The sequence below is a fragment of the Scomber scombrus genome, chromosome 6 (assembly GCF_963691925.1).
Source record: "Scomber scombrus chromosome 6, fScoSco1.1, whole genome shotgun sequence".
NCBI classification, from domain to species: domain Eukaryota; kingdom Metazoa; phylum Chordata; class Actinopteri; order Scombriformes; family Scombridae; genus Scomber; species Scomber scombrus.
The window spans coordinates 32,481,713-32,500,284 of record NC_084975.1 but is presented as its reverse complement, the minus strand read 5'-3'; the positions used below and the strand labels follow the sequence as shown (position 1 = coordinate 32,500,284).

At 39.1% G+C, this 18,572-nt stretch overlaps 1 protein-coding gene across 2 annotated transcripts in view; it reads right to left on the bottom strand.

Annotated features, from left to right (window-relative positions):
• The window catches only part of LOC133981562 (NT-3 growth factor receptor-like), a 270,283-nt gene that overhangs the window by 145,603 nt on the left and 106,108 nt on the right, over nt 1-18,572 (bottom strand). For both annotated transcript variants that reach the window (XM_062420326.1, XM_062420325.1), the window contains exon 4: nt 17,211-17,282. In XM_062420326.1, the coding sequence (XP_062276310.1) occupies nt 17,211-17,282 (72 nt within the window). The remainder of the gene's footprint in view (nt 1-17,210; nt 17,283-18,572) is intronic.

Genomic DNA, 18,572 nt, shown 5'->3' with positions numbered 1-18,572 from the left:
CCCCATCTTGTGCTCGGCGCACAGCGGATGGCGGGCACTACGCATGTGTCTTTGTTAGTTTCACCCGACACAGTTGTTATTATTTTGTCTAAATAGCAAATGCAGTGGCACCAGTATGTGCACCCATAGGCATGTTGGTCTCAAATTGAGGTGTGGTCAGGTGCATTGGTGGCACGTTGTTGCGATTGCTCTACTGAAAAAACAAAATCAAATGGCACAAATTTCACTGTTATTTTAAGGGCCCATTATCAAGATTTTAATAGGTGGGTGCACAATGCACGTACACTGTGCCTGTTACACACAATAAAAAATAAAATAAAAGTAGCCTATTACATCAACATATTAAAAAATACATGTCATATTGGTTAGTCACAATATTTATCAGATTTAATTAATTGTAAAAATAACAGATTAAATGAGAATGAGCCTTCCACTACTGTATATGTTTGTTTGGGTGGGAGGTTCAGCACCTTGGAGAGTGCCGCTGTGGACAGTCCTAACAACTGTATCAAAGGTTTAAAACAGTTTTTTAACAATATTTAACACATATTCTTGAGATGACATGGATCAGGTTTCAATCAGTCAATCAAAGAATCAATCTTTATTTACATAGCACCAAATCACAACAAAGTTATCTCAAGGCACTTTACACATAGAGCAGGTCTAAACCGTACTCTTCAGGTTTTAATTTTAAAGAAACCCAACATTCCCACATGAGCAAGCACTTGGCAACAGGTTTCCATTCTTTCAACAAATACAAGCCTGCTAAGTTTACCTATCCACAGCTGGTTATACTGTAGGACTGATGTGTTGATAAATGTGCAGCCTCTGAGATGCTGCACAGAGCGCAGTGCCATCACGCACAGCCACTCACTGTTTATTAAATCAGCTGATGACACCAGGCTGCTGCAGTATAACCTCACACACCTCTACACTCATCAGACTGCTGCAGTATAACCACACACACCTCTACACTCATCAGACTGCTACAGTATAACCACACACACCTCTACACTCATCAGACTGGTTGGTTATAACTCCATATTCTTCTTTTTCATGAAATCTATGGAACAATAGCTCATTGACAAAGAAATGCTGTAGGCTTCAGTGTGTGTGTGTGTGTGTGTGTGTGTGTAGCACATAAAGTAATCACTGTCTGACCTTTTTTGTGGATGTTTGTCATGAGGTTTTATCCAACAAAACACAGCAGGCAGGCTTGCGTGCCACATCACTGCCAGGAAATGTAGAAACGCAACATGAATCAAGCACAGCCTGACCTTAAGGTTCCATGTCGCTGGCAAACATTTTGACATTTCATAGATTTGGATATGATAGCCGGCACCGATGTTGAAAATCAGTGTAAACACACAACCAAAATGAAAGCAAAGGTGGAGGCTGTGGTTATCAGAGCTGCCACTTCACGCATGTTTTTCAAATCTCGTTACCTTTATTAACATTTCTCCAGCCCAAGTTTCCCACAACAGAAAACACTGTCATACGTGCAGTAAAGTCAAGTGCTAATGTCTTTTCACTCGATATTAAACATTGACTTAAAAAGCACACATTGCCTTTAATTCCAGCTGTTTCCACAAGAAAACACTAACTGAATTAAATGTATAATTTGCTTATGAACTTTGACATGTTTACTGCGTGTTTCCGTTTTGTAAACTCACCTTTATAAGGAACATTAAACTTTGACCAATCACCTTCAATCACCACTTACTATAGCAAATCCAATCGGTCTAGCTGCTAGCTACAAGATCTCAGACAGACCACAGACTTCACATAGTGTGAGCAAACTAACCTAAGCTTAATTAAACACACACCCATGTGAGTAAAGCAGACTTTGCAGGCAGAGAAATGTTCACGATCCACATGGCCACATACAAGGTTCACTTTTAAAGCTACAGTGACGATAAATGTCATATGGAACTAGACGACCTAAAGAAATGAATTTTCTACCAAGCTTGTTGTGCTAGCGTGTCAGGAAGGGGGCTACATGATGCTGCAACTGATTTAAAGCTCCATTAGCAGTGTTGTCTCTAGATGCCATGAAGGCCTTTCATAGTCTAGAGTGGTCCTTTTTATGGTCCGTCCTTGAGACTATGGGTTTTGGGAAAAAATGTACACATATGGTTCAGGTCTTATACTCCAACCCCACAGTTCAGGTGCTGACTAGGCAACTATTCTCTACTCCAGTGTTCCTCAAATACAAATCTTAAAGGTCCAAAAAACATTTTTTTCAATGAGTCAAAGGTCCGTTTATTAGTCGGTCAAGCAACAACAAATCAATGTATCCACCACCAACCAACTTAATACAGTGGTGTATAGTAGAAAAATAGAATATATGACTCAACTATAAAATGATTTTTAATTTTAACAAAACAAAATGTCCTTTTCATAAAAATAAAAAATCAAATAAATACTCAAAAACAAAACGTATTTTTCGTTTTAACATAAATTTAAATAAATACTTATATAAAACAAAACAAAATATATTCACAACCTCTGCAAATAATCCAAAACAAATATCAACACTTTTCTTTTAAAATACAGGCACAAAGGACACAAGAAAGGAGGAAAGAACTGTAGTGCGGCAGTAAAAATGTGGGTCACGCTGCAAATGCACTTGCCCAACAAATCACAGCCTATCAGCGCACTGTTGCCATGGAGACCAAAATACACACGGTGAAGGACTGGAGTCACACATCCATACCAGTGATAAAACGGATAATTCTGACTCGCGCCAACACTCATTTAATAATAATAATATTTTATGCAAGATTTTTCTTTTTTTAAGATTAGACCAGGGTCCGCAGATAGTTGTCCCGTGGTCAGGATGCGGACCGGAGTCCGCCGTTTGAGGATTCCTGCTCTACTCCATTCCCTATCCCTAGGTTGTCACTCCTTAAGCCCCTCACTCTTTGCACTTTCCCCTTGAACCCCTGGCGCAGATGATCCGACAGTCTACACACATAAGGCCCATCTCCATGCACTTTTGGTATCTTGGAATTCCGATTTTCCCTTCTTTGAACTGTGTCACAGCACACAACTTCTCAGAGATGTACAAAGATGTTAAAGGTGGTATGGATAGATGGCCTACTTTGCCGGCTTCTCTCCAGGTTGGAGAGATGTTGAACATTTCCACCTTACAGAGAAGTAGAGAGGATGGCGGTTTAGCAGTACCTAATTTCAAGTATTATTTTTGGTAATTTGTGCTTCGCCCTCTCTTTGTGTGGCGTGCCCCCCACACTCCAGTGTCTTGGCGTGATCTAGAAAAAAGCATGGTACGACCATGGAGTTTGGAAGATGCCCTTTTTTTCCAATGTCTCGGATAAACAGAGCCTGATGTGCTTTGGCCCCATAGTTTCCAATGTTATTCAGACTTGGCGTACAGTTGAATGAGAATGCAAGATATCCTGTAAATGGCTTTCACTGTCCCCTCTATTTCACTACAAAGGATTAATGATTGGAGGGAGACATGTGTCCCCTTCATATTGGAGTAATAGTGATATCCGTTACTTAAAATACATTTACAGTGACACTGCTTTAGGTTCATTTTAAGATATTAGAAACTCATTCAATCTACCAGGTTCATCCTTCTTTTTCTATTTACAAATCAGATCAGCCCTTAAAGCTCATGGTGTTCCTTGGCAACAACCACTGCCCATTCCCCCCCCCTTTATATATTGATTACTATACAGAGTAAAACCAATGGTTTTTGTGTCTTCTCTTTACAAATATATCCTAAAGTCTTCTTATCCAGACCTACCTTTAAACAGTGTGTGGAAGAAAGACTATCCTGCTCTGGATCCAGAATTTAACTGGAAGGGTGTTTGGGTCAGCATAAAGGAGGCTTCTCGTAACCCTGACCACCAGCAGATACATTTCAATGTTAGACACAGAACATATTTAACCCCTCGCAAACGTTACTACATGAATCTAAAAACTCTCCCATATGCGGTTTTTGTATTCAAAGTTCCCCTGGAACTTTCCTCCATATGATGTGGGATTGCCCTCCAGTTGCGCAGTTCTGGGCTTATGTCGCGTCCACACAGTCTGATTTGGTATCAGTGTCAGTGCCAGCTACTGTTCCAGTTATGATGCTGAATGATTTGACAAAACTGAATATCACCAGGTTAAACAAGCGTATCCTATTAGCTGGCCTGACAGCTGCTAAGAAGATGGTTGTGACGTGATGGAAACCCTCCCAAGTGCTTAATATTAGACAGTGGGTTCTTACTTTTTTAGATGTGATGTGTATCTGGAATTATCAACTGTCCGTATCCATAAGGCCACAGAAAAGAGTATGGCAGCTGAATTGCTTAAAAACTTACTGAGGTACCCTCTTTATTCTCGATTATCATCACCCATTGTGAAATTCCTACTTGTATGAATTTATTCCCCCCTGGCATTTTCTTGCTTGTATGTGTGTGTGCGTGCGTGCGTGTGTGTGTGTGTCCATGTGTCTGTCTCTCTGTCTTTGTGTTGTGTGTCTGCATCCCTTTGTGCACCTGGGTGGGCATGCATGGGACTGTGTTGTTGTTTTTTTTCAACCAGTGTTAAATGTTTCATGTTTTTGGTGTATTGTTGTGTTTCAGGGTATGGGTGGGCTGGGAGGGTAGGGTGCTTTTTTTTCTTCCTTTTGGGGTATTTTTTATTTTAGTTTGAAATATGTATGCATACTATTGAGATGCAAGATTTATAATCAAGTGCTTGTATTCTTTTGATGTTGCTCAATTTATACGTTTATAATTTGTTCATTCAATTCTCAATAAACATTTGGTCACAAAAAAAAAGAGAGGGGGCTACATAACACTCAACATTTTGGCAAAAAGTAGTTCCTTAAGGTCTTGGTTTAATGTGGTATTTTTGGAGGGGATAATATGGTTACACTATGCACAAAAACAGTGTCACCAATGGTGAACTTACATAACTGGCCATGTGGATGGCCATCATACTGGATATTTACATCATAATGTTCTAAGCCATTATACATGACCAAAGCACAGTCAGTTGTTAATAGTGGTTCATAGGCTCTTAAAAAATGTCTTCCATTATGTATTGTATGTAATGTATGTATGTTCATCAAATTCTGCAGCTTTTTAGGGCTATAATCATGTAAGAAAACATGTAAAACCAATGTATATTTTACAGCACATATCATTTATAAAGATCTTTTTCATATGGGTGTTGAAACCATTGTTAAAAAAGAAAAAAAAAGAAGAAGAACCACTGTGATGTCACCCACTGGGTTGTGGACACTTCAGTGATTTTCATTATACAAAATACCACCTATCCAAAACCAGAGTTCATATGAAGCCAGAGTGGAACATGAAGCTCACAGACTGAAGTTACACATACATACACACATACAACTGAGAATCTCTGCCCTATTTGCACCATTCTATACTGTTCTATTCTACACTGTCAATTCACCAATCACAAGTCAAAGAGCTATGGCAAAGGTATCCGAAATCACATAAAATGATCAAATTAGCATTAGGCTACATCAGATAAAAGTGTGATACAGATGTTATAAACATTTTAATGAGTTGTTGACCTTATTCAAAGTCATTAAACATCTTTTTCTTGCATTTTTGAACAGCACATATCTGCCCCTGAAAATAAGTCTCCTTGCTTGGAAAAGGGTGCAATATGCTGTAAATATACTGTAAAGCCTACATTAAAACTGAAACAGTGACTGGCCTCTCACTGCACCATAACATCAAGTTTAATGTAATATAACAGTGAGTTATGTTATGTGAGTTAACATCCCATCACTGAAAGGCAGAATCCTCCTGTTTAAAAAGCCTGAAGACTGTGTTTTGTGACAGTGTCTGCATGTGAAGGTAAGGAGGGAGGATGTGTACACACTTTGGATGTAGGTGGTCTTCGATGAGTCGGTCATTCATAATGTGGCTGCGAACGAGAGTACTGAATAGATTTTCATTATCAGGAGTGATCACAGAACCAACAGGCGTCAGTGTGGGCTGAATGGAAGGAATCATCTGCTGAGAAAGAGGCTGCTGAATGGCTTACAATGACTGCTCACAACAGGAGGTGATGGAAGGTTGGTCAGATTTAGTGATACACCACCCACAGCCCCGTTGTTCAACATTCTGAGGCTTCAAGTCAGACATGCACCCAAACTTGGTAGATTCATCTCATTTTATGAACTGGGCTCATTCAAAAACCATCAATTGTTTAATTGTTTCATCTCAATGTTACATGTGCAATATATAAAGGTTTAGCACATATTAAATCAGGTTCTCTGCAATGAATTAGCAATTGCATAACTTCTTAGAGTCAGAGCTGAGAGTAAGTGAGCTATTATGTGTAGGTGTTTTTGGAAAAAACAATTACATATTTTATGTACAATATGTTTGAGTTAGAGAGGCTTCATGGGAATTTCCTTATTGAATTCAAGCAGTAACTTTTTCCATTTAGTTGTTAATATGGAACAATATGAGTCTTTCTCTGCCTGCTGAAAACATCAATCTGTGTCTGCATAGTTTTAGGTAATTAGGTAATTAGTGTAAATACCTTTGGAGGTGAGGTTTTTATTATAAATCTTAATAGCACAGGATTTCAAGTATTCTTATCTACTTCTGGTTTTTTTCTGCTTTAGCCCTCATTTCTTTGCAGGTCTTACATTTGTTAACTGAAGTGAACTAAAGTTTTCATGTTAATCAAGTATATCTGTATAACCATTGCATGTAGAACACTGAACACTCAAAGAGAGAGAAGAGCCATGAGCAAAGGGGGTCGTGAGGGAATTTCCCAGCAAATGTAATAAGTGGAGTAATGCTAAAAGCTAATAGACAAAGAATGGACTGGGTTTGCCCTCAGGTGCAATGGTTGGTTGGGGGTGTGTTAACCCCCAAAGGGGGATTATATGGTATTGTAAGGTCATTTGTGTGTTAAAAACAGGATGGTTTGTGCCAAGTCATTTTGGGTGATGGACTGGGAAACAGGAAGCCAGCCTGACTCCTGCCTTGAGGTGAATTTTGTTGTGATTAGGCGCTATATAAATAAAGATTGATTGAATGACCTGAAGTCTGAATAACATATTTGATCGCTCTTCTTGAGAGTTTTCCACTTTATGGAAGTGAAATCTTAAAGCAACTCTTACCTTTCTTGCATTTCAAACAGCACTTTGAAAAAACTTTAACAGCAACAACCCCTCCTCCCTCCTATGTCCCAGCCCCGCACTCCCTTCCATTCAGACCAAATGATATGATTGGTCAGAGTTTTCACAGAATATTATGAGAATGGAATAATGATGAGTTTCTATGCCTGGTGGATCTCTCTAACATTTTAGAGCCATTACCTTATTAATAGCATTTTAACCTAAACAAAAACATTTGTAAAAATGTAACAAAGGTAAGGGTAGCTTTAAACCACTGTAGTCTGCATTGACCCATACTTTTTGGAAACTCATATGGCCTTTTTATTAAACTTGTTTTCTTGCAAGAATACTCAGTTTACTTTCCGATACTTACTGAGATATCTACTGAGGACTGTCACAGGGATGTTCAGACCTCATGCTGACCTAATATTTGAGATACTGATGATATGGAAAGTAGAAACAGGACTTTCTAAAACCCACAGAAAGGCATCTTTTTATTACTACAGTCCTGGTCTCTGGAACAGCCTTCCTGAAGACCTGAGAGCAGCAGAGAGTGTTGATATTTTCAAAAGCAAACTTAATAACTACCTTTTATAATTTGGCTTTCAATTTAATTTAATTTATCTATTTTTCTGTCTTTTACTACTTGGACTATTCTGTTTATTCTGTTTTATTGTTTTTTCTTCATAACCCACCTTTTATGTCCATTTTACTTTATTACTTTTACTCTTTTATTCCTAACATTTCTGGTTTCACTCACTTTATTCTATAGTGACTATTTTATTATTTCCTTTTATATCATTTTAATATTTTTTATTACTCTTTTGTTACATTTTTATTTTATTTTTCATATGTTTATCTTACCTCTGGTGTTTCCTCATTGCAGATTCTTGAGTGTGATGACAGCATTTCCTGAGTTCCTATTTTAAATGATTTTTTCCCCCTGTCTGTTTGTTTGTTCTGACTATGTAAAGCACTTCGTGTTACATCACAATGTATAGAAAGTGTTATACAAATAAAGATTGATTGATTAAAGATCATCTGCTGTTACAGTAACAATAAAAACTGTCAGCAGATGCAGACTCCATATATATATATCCAACTCACCATAAAGAACTACTCTCTGACTTTGCACAACACCAACAACTCTGTTATATCCTGTAACCCATTTTCTCTTTCAGCTGTGTTATGTTGTTTTTTTCTGTATCCCTGCTGTAAACTATGTGCCCTTTTGGTACAAAGAATAAAATGAATCTGAAATGTGAGCTTTTTGTTACTTTATCTGCCCAACCACACAGGTGTCCTCTCAATGAAGAATCCTTTCTGTCTCTGTGCTTGTCTTTTGAGTCACGAGAAGACTTCACTTAGTCTAATGCAACTGACCCAAGTACCATCCAACCATTTTGCTCAGAACCTGGACTATATAAGGGCAGGAAAGATGATTGATCAGAGTTTTTCAGGTCAGGACAGGTCAGCAGCTCTTGGCTAGCACCGTTAGCTACTGATGTATTTGCTTGTTAGTCTGGTGGTACATTAACTCATTACTTTACAAAAATCCTATTTATCAATACATAAATAAAAAGTTGAACTTTTGACTTTTAAGTAGAAGGTTCTATATACATCCTCCTTACATTTGTACATTATATGATCCAGTGTTACAATTCTTCTATTCTATTTACTTATATGTTCTTCTGTGTTTCACCCTCATCTTAAACTAATTATCCATCTAGGTCAAAATATAGAGAAATGTGCATTGGAGTAATGAGCAAATTAGATTGCTTCTAGGTTGCTCGTTGCCACAGCAACCTGTCATCCACTCACAATGTAATGTGGAAACACAAATCAATGTCACTGTTTGCCGGACAAAACCCCATTTCTCCCCGTTTTTCTTTCTTCCAGCAGTATCAATTTGTCCTTATTACAGTTGGGTTTGTTTTTTGTGCCTAAATACAAATAGCACTGAAAATGTCTAATGTGTAATGTGTAATAGAACACCTCACAAACATCTGTGAACCCAAGCTCTGATCTGCAACACAGCACACACGCTAAAACTATTTAATATAATAATAACAACATACTTTAAGAACATTTCCTAAACAAAGACCATAATGTATGTGGCAATTGGAGTTAGATGGCAATCCCAGCAACAGGTGGCACATTTAAGTATGCTACTTCCAGAGCTGAGGGGAAATGCCTGTAGGTGTGTTTTTCCTTTCTGCTGGTGCAGCAGCCTTCTACCCTCCTGTCTGCTTGATAAGACAACACATATGGTGTGTGTGTGTGTGTGTGTGTGTGTGTGTGTGTGTGTGTGTGTGTGTGTGAATATTATTGTGAGAGTGGCATCTTTGCAATTGTTTTGTCCATCTCTGCTCTGAGGAGGATAGCATATGCTCTTCTCTGAGGACCTGTCCTGCTTCCAAAAGACTAAAATAAATAAACACACACACACACACACACACACACACACACACACACACACACACACACACACACACACACACACACACACACACACATAGAGGATAGTTGGGTTGGATAGTCACCATCCAGTATTTTAATAAAAAAGATAATGAACCAAATGAGAAAAAGCTGAATGAAACAACAACATTGGAAGTGTAAAACTATTGATGAAGAGTGGTTGTCGGGCTCCTCTGCAAGTTGTCTTTGACAACTGAACAACTGCTGCAGCTGTGTGGACTCACTCTGGTCAACGACTGGCCTACTAGATGAGTAAATCTAAGATAGCTGCCTAAATCAACACTGATGTGCTGCATGTTAAACTGGACTTTCTGACTGGCATTTCATAGATGCTTAAGGTATCAGCCGCCATAAGATAAGATTCTTTTATTCATCCCATGATGGGGACATTTGCAGTATTACAGCAGCAAAGTGGACAGTAAAAAATAGGAGAGCATCAATAAAATAAAAAAAGCAATACAAAACAGTAGTAGTAAATGTATAAGAAAAAAATATATATGTGTATGTGTGTGTGTGTATAGATATATACACACATATATATACATATCTGAACTGAAACCTGATATTGTAACGTAGTGACCATTAAGGTGCAGTTGGTGAGATTGTCCAGTGGTGTGTGTCCATTTACAACAGGTACTGACAGGAAGAAGCTGGAGAAATCATATTCTGTCATGTTAGCAAAACAACTTGAATTCAAGCACTTGATTCTAACTTGAATACAACAGAGAATACGCAGTAAAATGAAATTCATTACCCTCTTGAGTGCCTAAGATCTTTTCAATAACTCTAAACTAGAGGGATCCTCAAACTGAAGAGCACCTGAGGGATACCTTTCTACACCCGAGCAGCACTCCATGCATCTGCTTGTTAATGCGGCTTCCCTAATGGCCAGAAATCTACAGAGAGGCAGCTTCTGGGAACTGTCCAATCAGAACAGAGTGGACTCATCAGGTTGGGGGGCCTTAAAGAGACAGGAGCTAAAACAACCTGTTACAGACAGAGGCTGAGCTGATGGGCTGCATAAAGTCATGCAGTAAGTCATGCAGAGACATCCCAGTAATATACAGCTTGAAATAGGCATCATATGTCCTCTTTAACATTTCTTTTTACTTTTTGAGTTTTTAGCTGTCAGTAAATAAACTGTCAGAACATATTTTGGCACCTTAGGAATGTGCGGTGATGATCTCATTAATTTGGAAAGACAGAGCTTTTTTAATTTTTTTCAAGTGAATGCAATACACCTTTTTAAATGTGCTAACAACAACATGTCATCACCACAGTGTCTCAGGACTTATCAACGTACACATTTCTGCTGGATGTCCTTTTCGTGACATTTGCTTCACTCATTTTTTTCTTCGACCCTTTGCCGATGGAAACTTGCATTTCATTTCTTATGACATTTTAAAAGGCTTGACTCGACTGAGGTTGGCAGTCGGATTTAAAACACAGAGTGACGCACACAGATTCAGGAGAGAGAGGTAGAAAGTGCAGGGAGGAGAGGAGGAATGATTCAGTGTAATGTACATATAAATGGCTACATAATAAAGACTATAAATCACCAACCGCTGTAATAACTGTTGCTTTGAAAACATGAATTCCACCGGTCCTAATGTCAGTAATAGCAATGAATCATTTGGTGTGAAAACAGTAATCATGTATGATTTCTGATACCTGAAATAGCACAAGCAGATTTTAAACAATACACATGAAAGCAGTAACTGATTGTTGACCTGTAGTAACCTGTGTTTCAATGTGCGTGTGTGTGTGTGATTGTTTGTGTGTGCATCTCCCACACACAGCGCTAGAATAGTCCCAGCATCCTGAACCAGCTCATAGCTTGAAATATCAAGCTATTAGCATCCCAGCAGCCCTGCTTTAAATATTCCTGCCAGAATTGCTAGCAGCACTTTCACAGACTCATGCTGGCAGGACACGCTGTAACACACACACACACACACACACACACACACACACACACACACACACACACACACACACACACACACACACACACACACACACACACACACACACACACATCTCCACGTGATTCACATGCTGCGACACTTTACTCACAACAAAAACTGACATGCTATAAAATCCACAGCTAAAAATCACTGCAACAATGTGAAGCAGAAGGAGACTTGATGTCAGAAAATTCCAGAGTTAAATTCCAAAAACAATGTCACCACGTTTACAAAGACACATTAAGCAGTAGTGTTAACCCTTAAATACTGTTCAGGTCATATCTGACCTGTTTTGACATTTAACAGCTGTACAAACACCCCAAATGTCTTTTATTCTGAAATTTGATGACTTTTCCTAAAGTGACCCAAAATGCACAAAAATTAAAATATTTTAAAATGTTTTACTGTTTGTATAGATGTTACAGTATGAACAGTATGTGAGGGTTAAACGTGGCTATTAGAATCCAGTAGCATTCTCAGTCTATCATGTTGAGTGATAGCCGGCTTTGCATTACATAAATATATAAAATGTTTATTGAAGCTTGGCCAATGACAATGAAGGAATTATCAATAATCCCTCTAATGCATGACGCTGTCATGATTCTGAGAACTCTGTTGTCAGTGGATAGTCTTTAAACCTTCACAGATAGTACCACAAATACTCTATGTCCATAAATGGTACTCAACACATCTACAGAATTTGGAATTAGCCTATTGGCTCGTTATACAAACAATAAAACATAGCTACCCATCTGTGGGTTTAGGGATTTAGACAGTCCTCTGACCTTGGTTGCCACAGCGACGCTGCGTCACTGTTATCAAGTGACTCTCGCTTTCCCCAAAACACCACAGACAGCTGCTCAGCCTATTAAGACAGAGAAGACAGTGTCTCTCTCTGCTAAGTTTAAGAACTGTCTATACTGTGACCTCAAAGCCCATGCTTGACCCTAAGTATGAATAAGAAGCCAGCTAAGGTAGTTCAGGCATCTCATCATTGGGGTATTTTATCATTCTGGATGCCTCAAACAGGAGATCCAGCCAATCCGAAGTTTGGATTGGCTGTTCTTGCCGCTTTTCAAGCAACTGCTGTGCATTTAGAAATCACCACACTAGTATCATGAGACTAATGACAATTTGACATAATGAGGATTTAACACTCCTACCAGTTTTTCCCCTTTTAACATCAAAATTGGCTGACAATAAAGACCATTTTAATGCTGCCACTTTGAGTCTGAGATTTTCTTTGATTCATTCTACTCGTCACTAATCTTAACCACTATATATAATGCATCATTTGACCCCTCCTTCCTGCATTCTGTTATGCCTTGCTCCAACCAAAGCCTCTAATCTGCCAAGCGAACGTGAACCTTTCACACACACTCTCTCTCTTTGATTTCGCTGTGCTCTGCTTCTGATGCCATTTCTCCTGGCATCTGGCCAGATGATGGGACATAAAAAACATTTCAGCCCAGTATGTTCTGCTGCTGTCCTCATTGACTGTCTGAAGGAGCAGTAATTTAAGTCATGAATCATGCAGGACACATAAAAGACAGTATTCTTATGAGCTTCTATGATCATATTCACAGAATAAAGAGTTGGTATGTTGCTTCCGTTTAGTCTGGGTGTTAGTGACAGTATTATAGATTCTGGTTTGCATAAAATGGAAAGATAGTGAAAAAGAAACAGTCATAAGCAAGAGCTTTCCAATGATAAGAACATACTAATAGGGGATTCAGCACCATGGACAGCAGCCATGTGAGAAAATTACACAGATGAACAGAAGGAAGTGGGAATCAAAACAGTCATGATACACAATGTGTGTGTGTGTGTGTGTGTGTGTGTGTGTGTGTGTGTGTGTGTGTGTGTGTGTGTGTGTGTGTGTGTGTGTGTGTGTGTGTGTGTGTGTGTGTGTGTGTGTGTGTGTGTGTGTGAGCGTGCGTGCAAGTGTTTCGGGGTCATCCCTGTTTAAAAGCTCTATGTTCACACAGCTGTGAGTTATGGGAAATTAGCGCTGAGGTAACATAAGGCTGAAGGAACATAGGGCTGAGGGAACATAGGGTTGAGGGAACAAGGAGCTGAGGGAACTTTGGTCTGTCTGAAGGAACATAGGGCTGAGGGAACATAGGGCTGAGGGAACATAGGGCTGAGGGAACATAGGGCTGAGGGAACATAGGGTTGAGGGAACATTGGACTGAATGAACATAAGGCTGAGGGAACATAGACACACTCTGTGTGTTTCTTCATTAAACTAAAAGTTTCAAACAACAACAGCAGCATTATGTCAAATATTTCTAAACAAGAACACAGTAATCACAAGAGGAAAACAAAGCAATTCCCTGCAAGCTTTGAAATGGAAATGAAGTGAAGCGTGTTACCTAACTGAGTGCTGCTGCTGGAGACAAGCAGGGAAGCCCTCCTGCTTTGTAACAGAATCCTTACAGTATTACCATGAACATGATAGTTACAGTATTATAGTTGTGATTAGCATAATCTACTACTGAATGTTCATTCACTAGTTTTACTGTTCAAAACCCTGATGGATTCTTACTTACATTGACATCAAGTGCTGTTTTTTTTTCAAGTTTCAGCAAAGTAAAGCATGATTTTCTGCACATGTCCATCAAATATTCAAGAGGACGATACAGTATGAGTACATCTTGAAATTAATTTGTCTTTTTTGATTGGTTTTAATCTCATCTGTCAGCTGCTATACTGATAGAGACAGAGGTGACATGCAACAAGGGCTCTTACTTAGAATCAAACCAAGGACTTTGTGGTTATATTCACAGCAGAAGAAGAAGCAGCAGATACTCTGACATCAAGGCCAATTTAAAAGAACAACAACAAAAAAAACACTACTGTCAGACTTTATTTCTACATTTTCCACCTCACCACATTTTTGTCCCTTTCTGGCATGTTGTGTGCCAGTACAAATACATAATATAAAGCCAGTATAAAAACAAAAACCATTGAAAGCTTGAACAGTGATGATTGAGGATGTCTCCCTGGTGGTCTTTCCCCTCTCTCACAGCCACACTTCTTTAAGTGTGATTGCATTATGAGCTGTGGGTGTATTGAGGGTGCTTTGGCTTATGACTCAATACCTTTGAAACATTCCCATCAGTCTCAGACGTGCTGTATGTTTAGTGCTTATTGGCACATGATGGCACACTAACTTGCTTCACTAAGATAGTGAAAATGGTAAATATTATACTAGCTTAGCATCAGCATGAATTATCACTGCTCATGTAAACATGTAGATGCTAGCATTTAGCTTAAAGAATAGCCCATTCTCATTCTCAGGTCGTCAAAGTTAAGGCTTTGTCACACCCCTCTGTATCTGATACTGATACACATGGTGCAATTTAGAGTCTGTATGAGAAGCATCTGGCTCTCAACTAAAGTGTACACAGGCTGGATTTGATGACATATGTCAAATTGTTAGATTTTATTTATTTTCTATGCAGAGCAGGAGATATGGCTGCACGGTGCATGATGGATACGGTGTGATGAGTTGACGGACCGTTCTCTGTGTCTTTATTTGCATAAACATGACTCGACTTCAACTTTATGCTAATATAATGAGTCCATCCTGCACAGTGTAACCAGGCTCACCAAACTCAGATCAAACTGTCCAACTAGACATTCTCATCAAATATGAATCACAATTCTGCTACTGCATTGCTTTTTTCTCAGAAACATATTTTAGTGCACTGTTCAACTGTAATATGAGAACGTTTTGGACCAGCCATTTTTTCCTGCTTGAAAACTGATGAGCCATAGCCACGCATCACCTAGCTCGCAGTATGTCACTTAGCAGCCAGAGCATTTAGTGGTGCGGTGTGTCCAGATGCATCCTCGCCAGATGTGGTCTCAAAGTGATTGGGGGGCTCTTTCATACCATCAGCCATCAGACTGTACAACACCACAGCTCTACTGTATATTTATTGTTTATTTAGTTTTATTGTATATAGTATTTTTATTTTATTTTTTATCACTAAGTATAGGCTACTGTTGTGTCAATATATAATTTCCCCCTGGGGGGATCAATGAAGTGTCCTACTTCCCTACCTCCCTACCTCCCTACCTACCTACATATCTACCTACCTACCTACCTACCTACCTACCTACCTACCTACCTACCTACCTACCTACCTACCTACCTCCCTCCCTCCCTCCCTCCCTCCCTCCCTCCCTACCTACCTACCTACCTACCTACCTACCTACCTACCTACCTACCTACCTACCTACCTCCCTACCTACCTACCTACCTACCTACCTACCTACCTACCTACCTACCTACCTACCTCCCTACCTACCTACCTACCTACCTACCTACCTACCTACCTACCTCCCTCCCTCCCTCCCTCCCTCCCTCCCTACCTCCCTCCCTACATACCTACATTGGAGGTAAATGAAAGTCTGCTGCGTTTTCATACAGATACAAAATAATGCCTTTCAAATACAGAGAGGCAGGACACAATGTTGGCATTTGATGCTCTGGGAATGAAAACAGTCTGATTACTGTCTCACAGAGCTCTATACTGGGGTTTTTTTCTGTGTGAATTGTTATTGAGCATCAACACACTGTGAAAATACATTGCTTATAACATACAATGATTTCATTATGACCTCAGCTGCGTTCCACACATATGACTATAACATGTTTCTCCAGGCCCATATGGTTGCTTTTCCTTTACATTTCTATGACTTTTGAGTATAATGATTACAAGGAGCTGGATCAACCAGGCAGCATGCTTGACACTCAGGTCAGGTGTGCACGTAGTTATTCGTAACACCCTTCTCTGTGCAGATCATCCATAAAGTCTTTTATATAGAACAACAATCCCTGCCTGAGGACTCCTAATGACACCTAAATATGCTCCATTTGCAGATTAAGACCGTGTCCAACTTGGACCATTGAATGTGTTTCGTATCCCTCTAGCCATCATGGTGTTTCTGTTGCATTCATCAGTTCTGTATTTATATATTTATGTGTTGACAACCTACATCGTTCCACTATGACAGGAACAGCATGCAATACTCACACTGATCTCTATTCAAGCCACCAGTATGCAATAATAATCATGCTGTTCTCTCCCATGTTAACACATTTGCAAATTTGCCACTGGCTAGTTTCATCTCCTCATAAACCTAACCTGCTCTTTGAACTCCTCATTATGTCTGACATATGCTCTTTACTAACACCCCCCTCCCCCCCTTTTCTCTGCTATGCCTGAAGGCGATTAAAGTGTGGGTAGCGCATTAAATGAGCTGTGTCTCGAACCGGTCACGCACAGGTCAAGATATACAGTAAACATGGCTGGAAGGATTTTGTGCAGCACAGCTCTATTCACTTTCCTATACTGGAAAGTGTCATTTTGTATTTTTGAATGGAACATATGGTTAAACCTTCAGAAAATTCGTTAAAACCTTTTTTTAAACAAAGCTCTAAAGGAAGACATTTTACAATGACTCAATGAACCAGCCACTTGACCCAGATCTGATGAAAGGTACAAAAGAAGCATTTTCTTATAGACTCTTTACTGTGATTATGGTGGTAACAGTGAAGGACAGTGTGAGCATGATGTTTCAGCTCTAGGACTAAACTAAGAAGACAAGGGTCAACTCACAGTTCCGACAGCTGCAGATGTTCAAAGACCTGCCAGGAGAATGTGGTCAGGTTGGGGTTCTTGGACAGGTTTCTGAAGGAGAGAATAAGAAAGAGACAGATGTCAGAAACAGGGCCCGAGGATTGTAACAGTTATTGTGTATTGGTGTGTTTATTATGGTATGAGTGTCAAAGTCTCTTTCCAGTCATTATGAAAAATTGAAACATGTTCCTGGTGTTTATGATCCATATTCTCTGATCATGGAGAATTGTCCATGGCCTGTTCAGCAGTTCATTAAAACATTAAAATACATGTACACACCACATGACACAAACCCAACACTGACACAGTATCTTGTGTATTGTATGTAAAAGCACCTCAAGATAAAACGACATTTGCTAGTAGAATTGAACCCTTAATCATTTATAAAATAAAGTAATAGTGCATTAGTCAATATTTTTAGACATTTACTAATGATCAAATCAACATGTGATATGAGCTGGTATCAATGAACAGTACTATCCCTGTGAACCATACTGTGCTGCCTGCTGCACTTCTGTTATTTCAACTCTGTGGATGTGTAAGTATTTGAAGTTTGTGTGGATAGTATTATCAATTGAACATCTCCACTGGCATAAAAAAAGTTTGTATTAAAAAACATAGGGCCTGATTAATGAGATCCCAAATAAAAGGTACTAAACTATGTGTGCAGTGCAACAGATTGCATGTTTGGTTAGTGTGTGTTTTGTGGGTGATCTACTAAGAATAACTGTGTACATGACAACAGGTGCAGACAGCAGTATTTAAATGAGGGTTTGTGTTTTAATGGAGAGTTTGGATGAGCAGGAAGCACAAAATGAAATGTGATCACATGGAATTAGAGGTTCTAGTGAAGAGGTTAACAAATATATTGAGTTACAGCAAAAAAAAAGTCCAAAAAAAAAAGCCATATGGGAGTGTATTAGTGACAAAGTCAATGCTGTTAGTAAAAATGAACATTTTCCACTCCACATGGGTGGAACAAACTCATTCTCTGCATATTCTGTCATAGTACCTCTGTCTCCTCCTCACCACAGTAACAGCTGGTTATTACCTGTCCTTCAATCATATTATTTATAGAGATAGTTACCATCAGCAAAATTACCTTTGAGTTTGGTAAATCACAATGCGATGCTAAACAACATATTTGCATTTTCTCCTCTCTGTATTTTGCACACTGGGGTTGAAACGCCTCATATTACATTGCTATTGATATTAATTATGGTAAACATATTAAGTGGACAGTGTGTACTATCTTGCACAGTTGAAAGACGCAAACCTCAGCGCGCTCCATTAGTAGATCAGCTTGCACATTTTTTCAGGTGATGTCAAGTTTACACACGT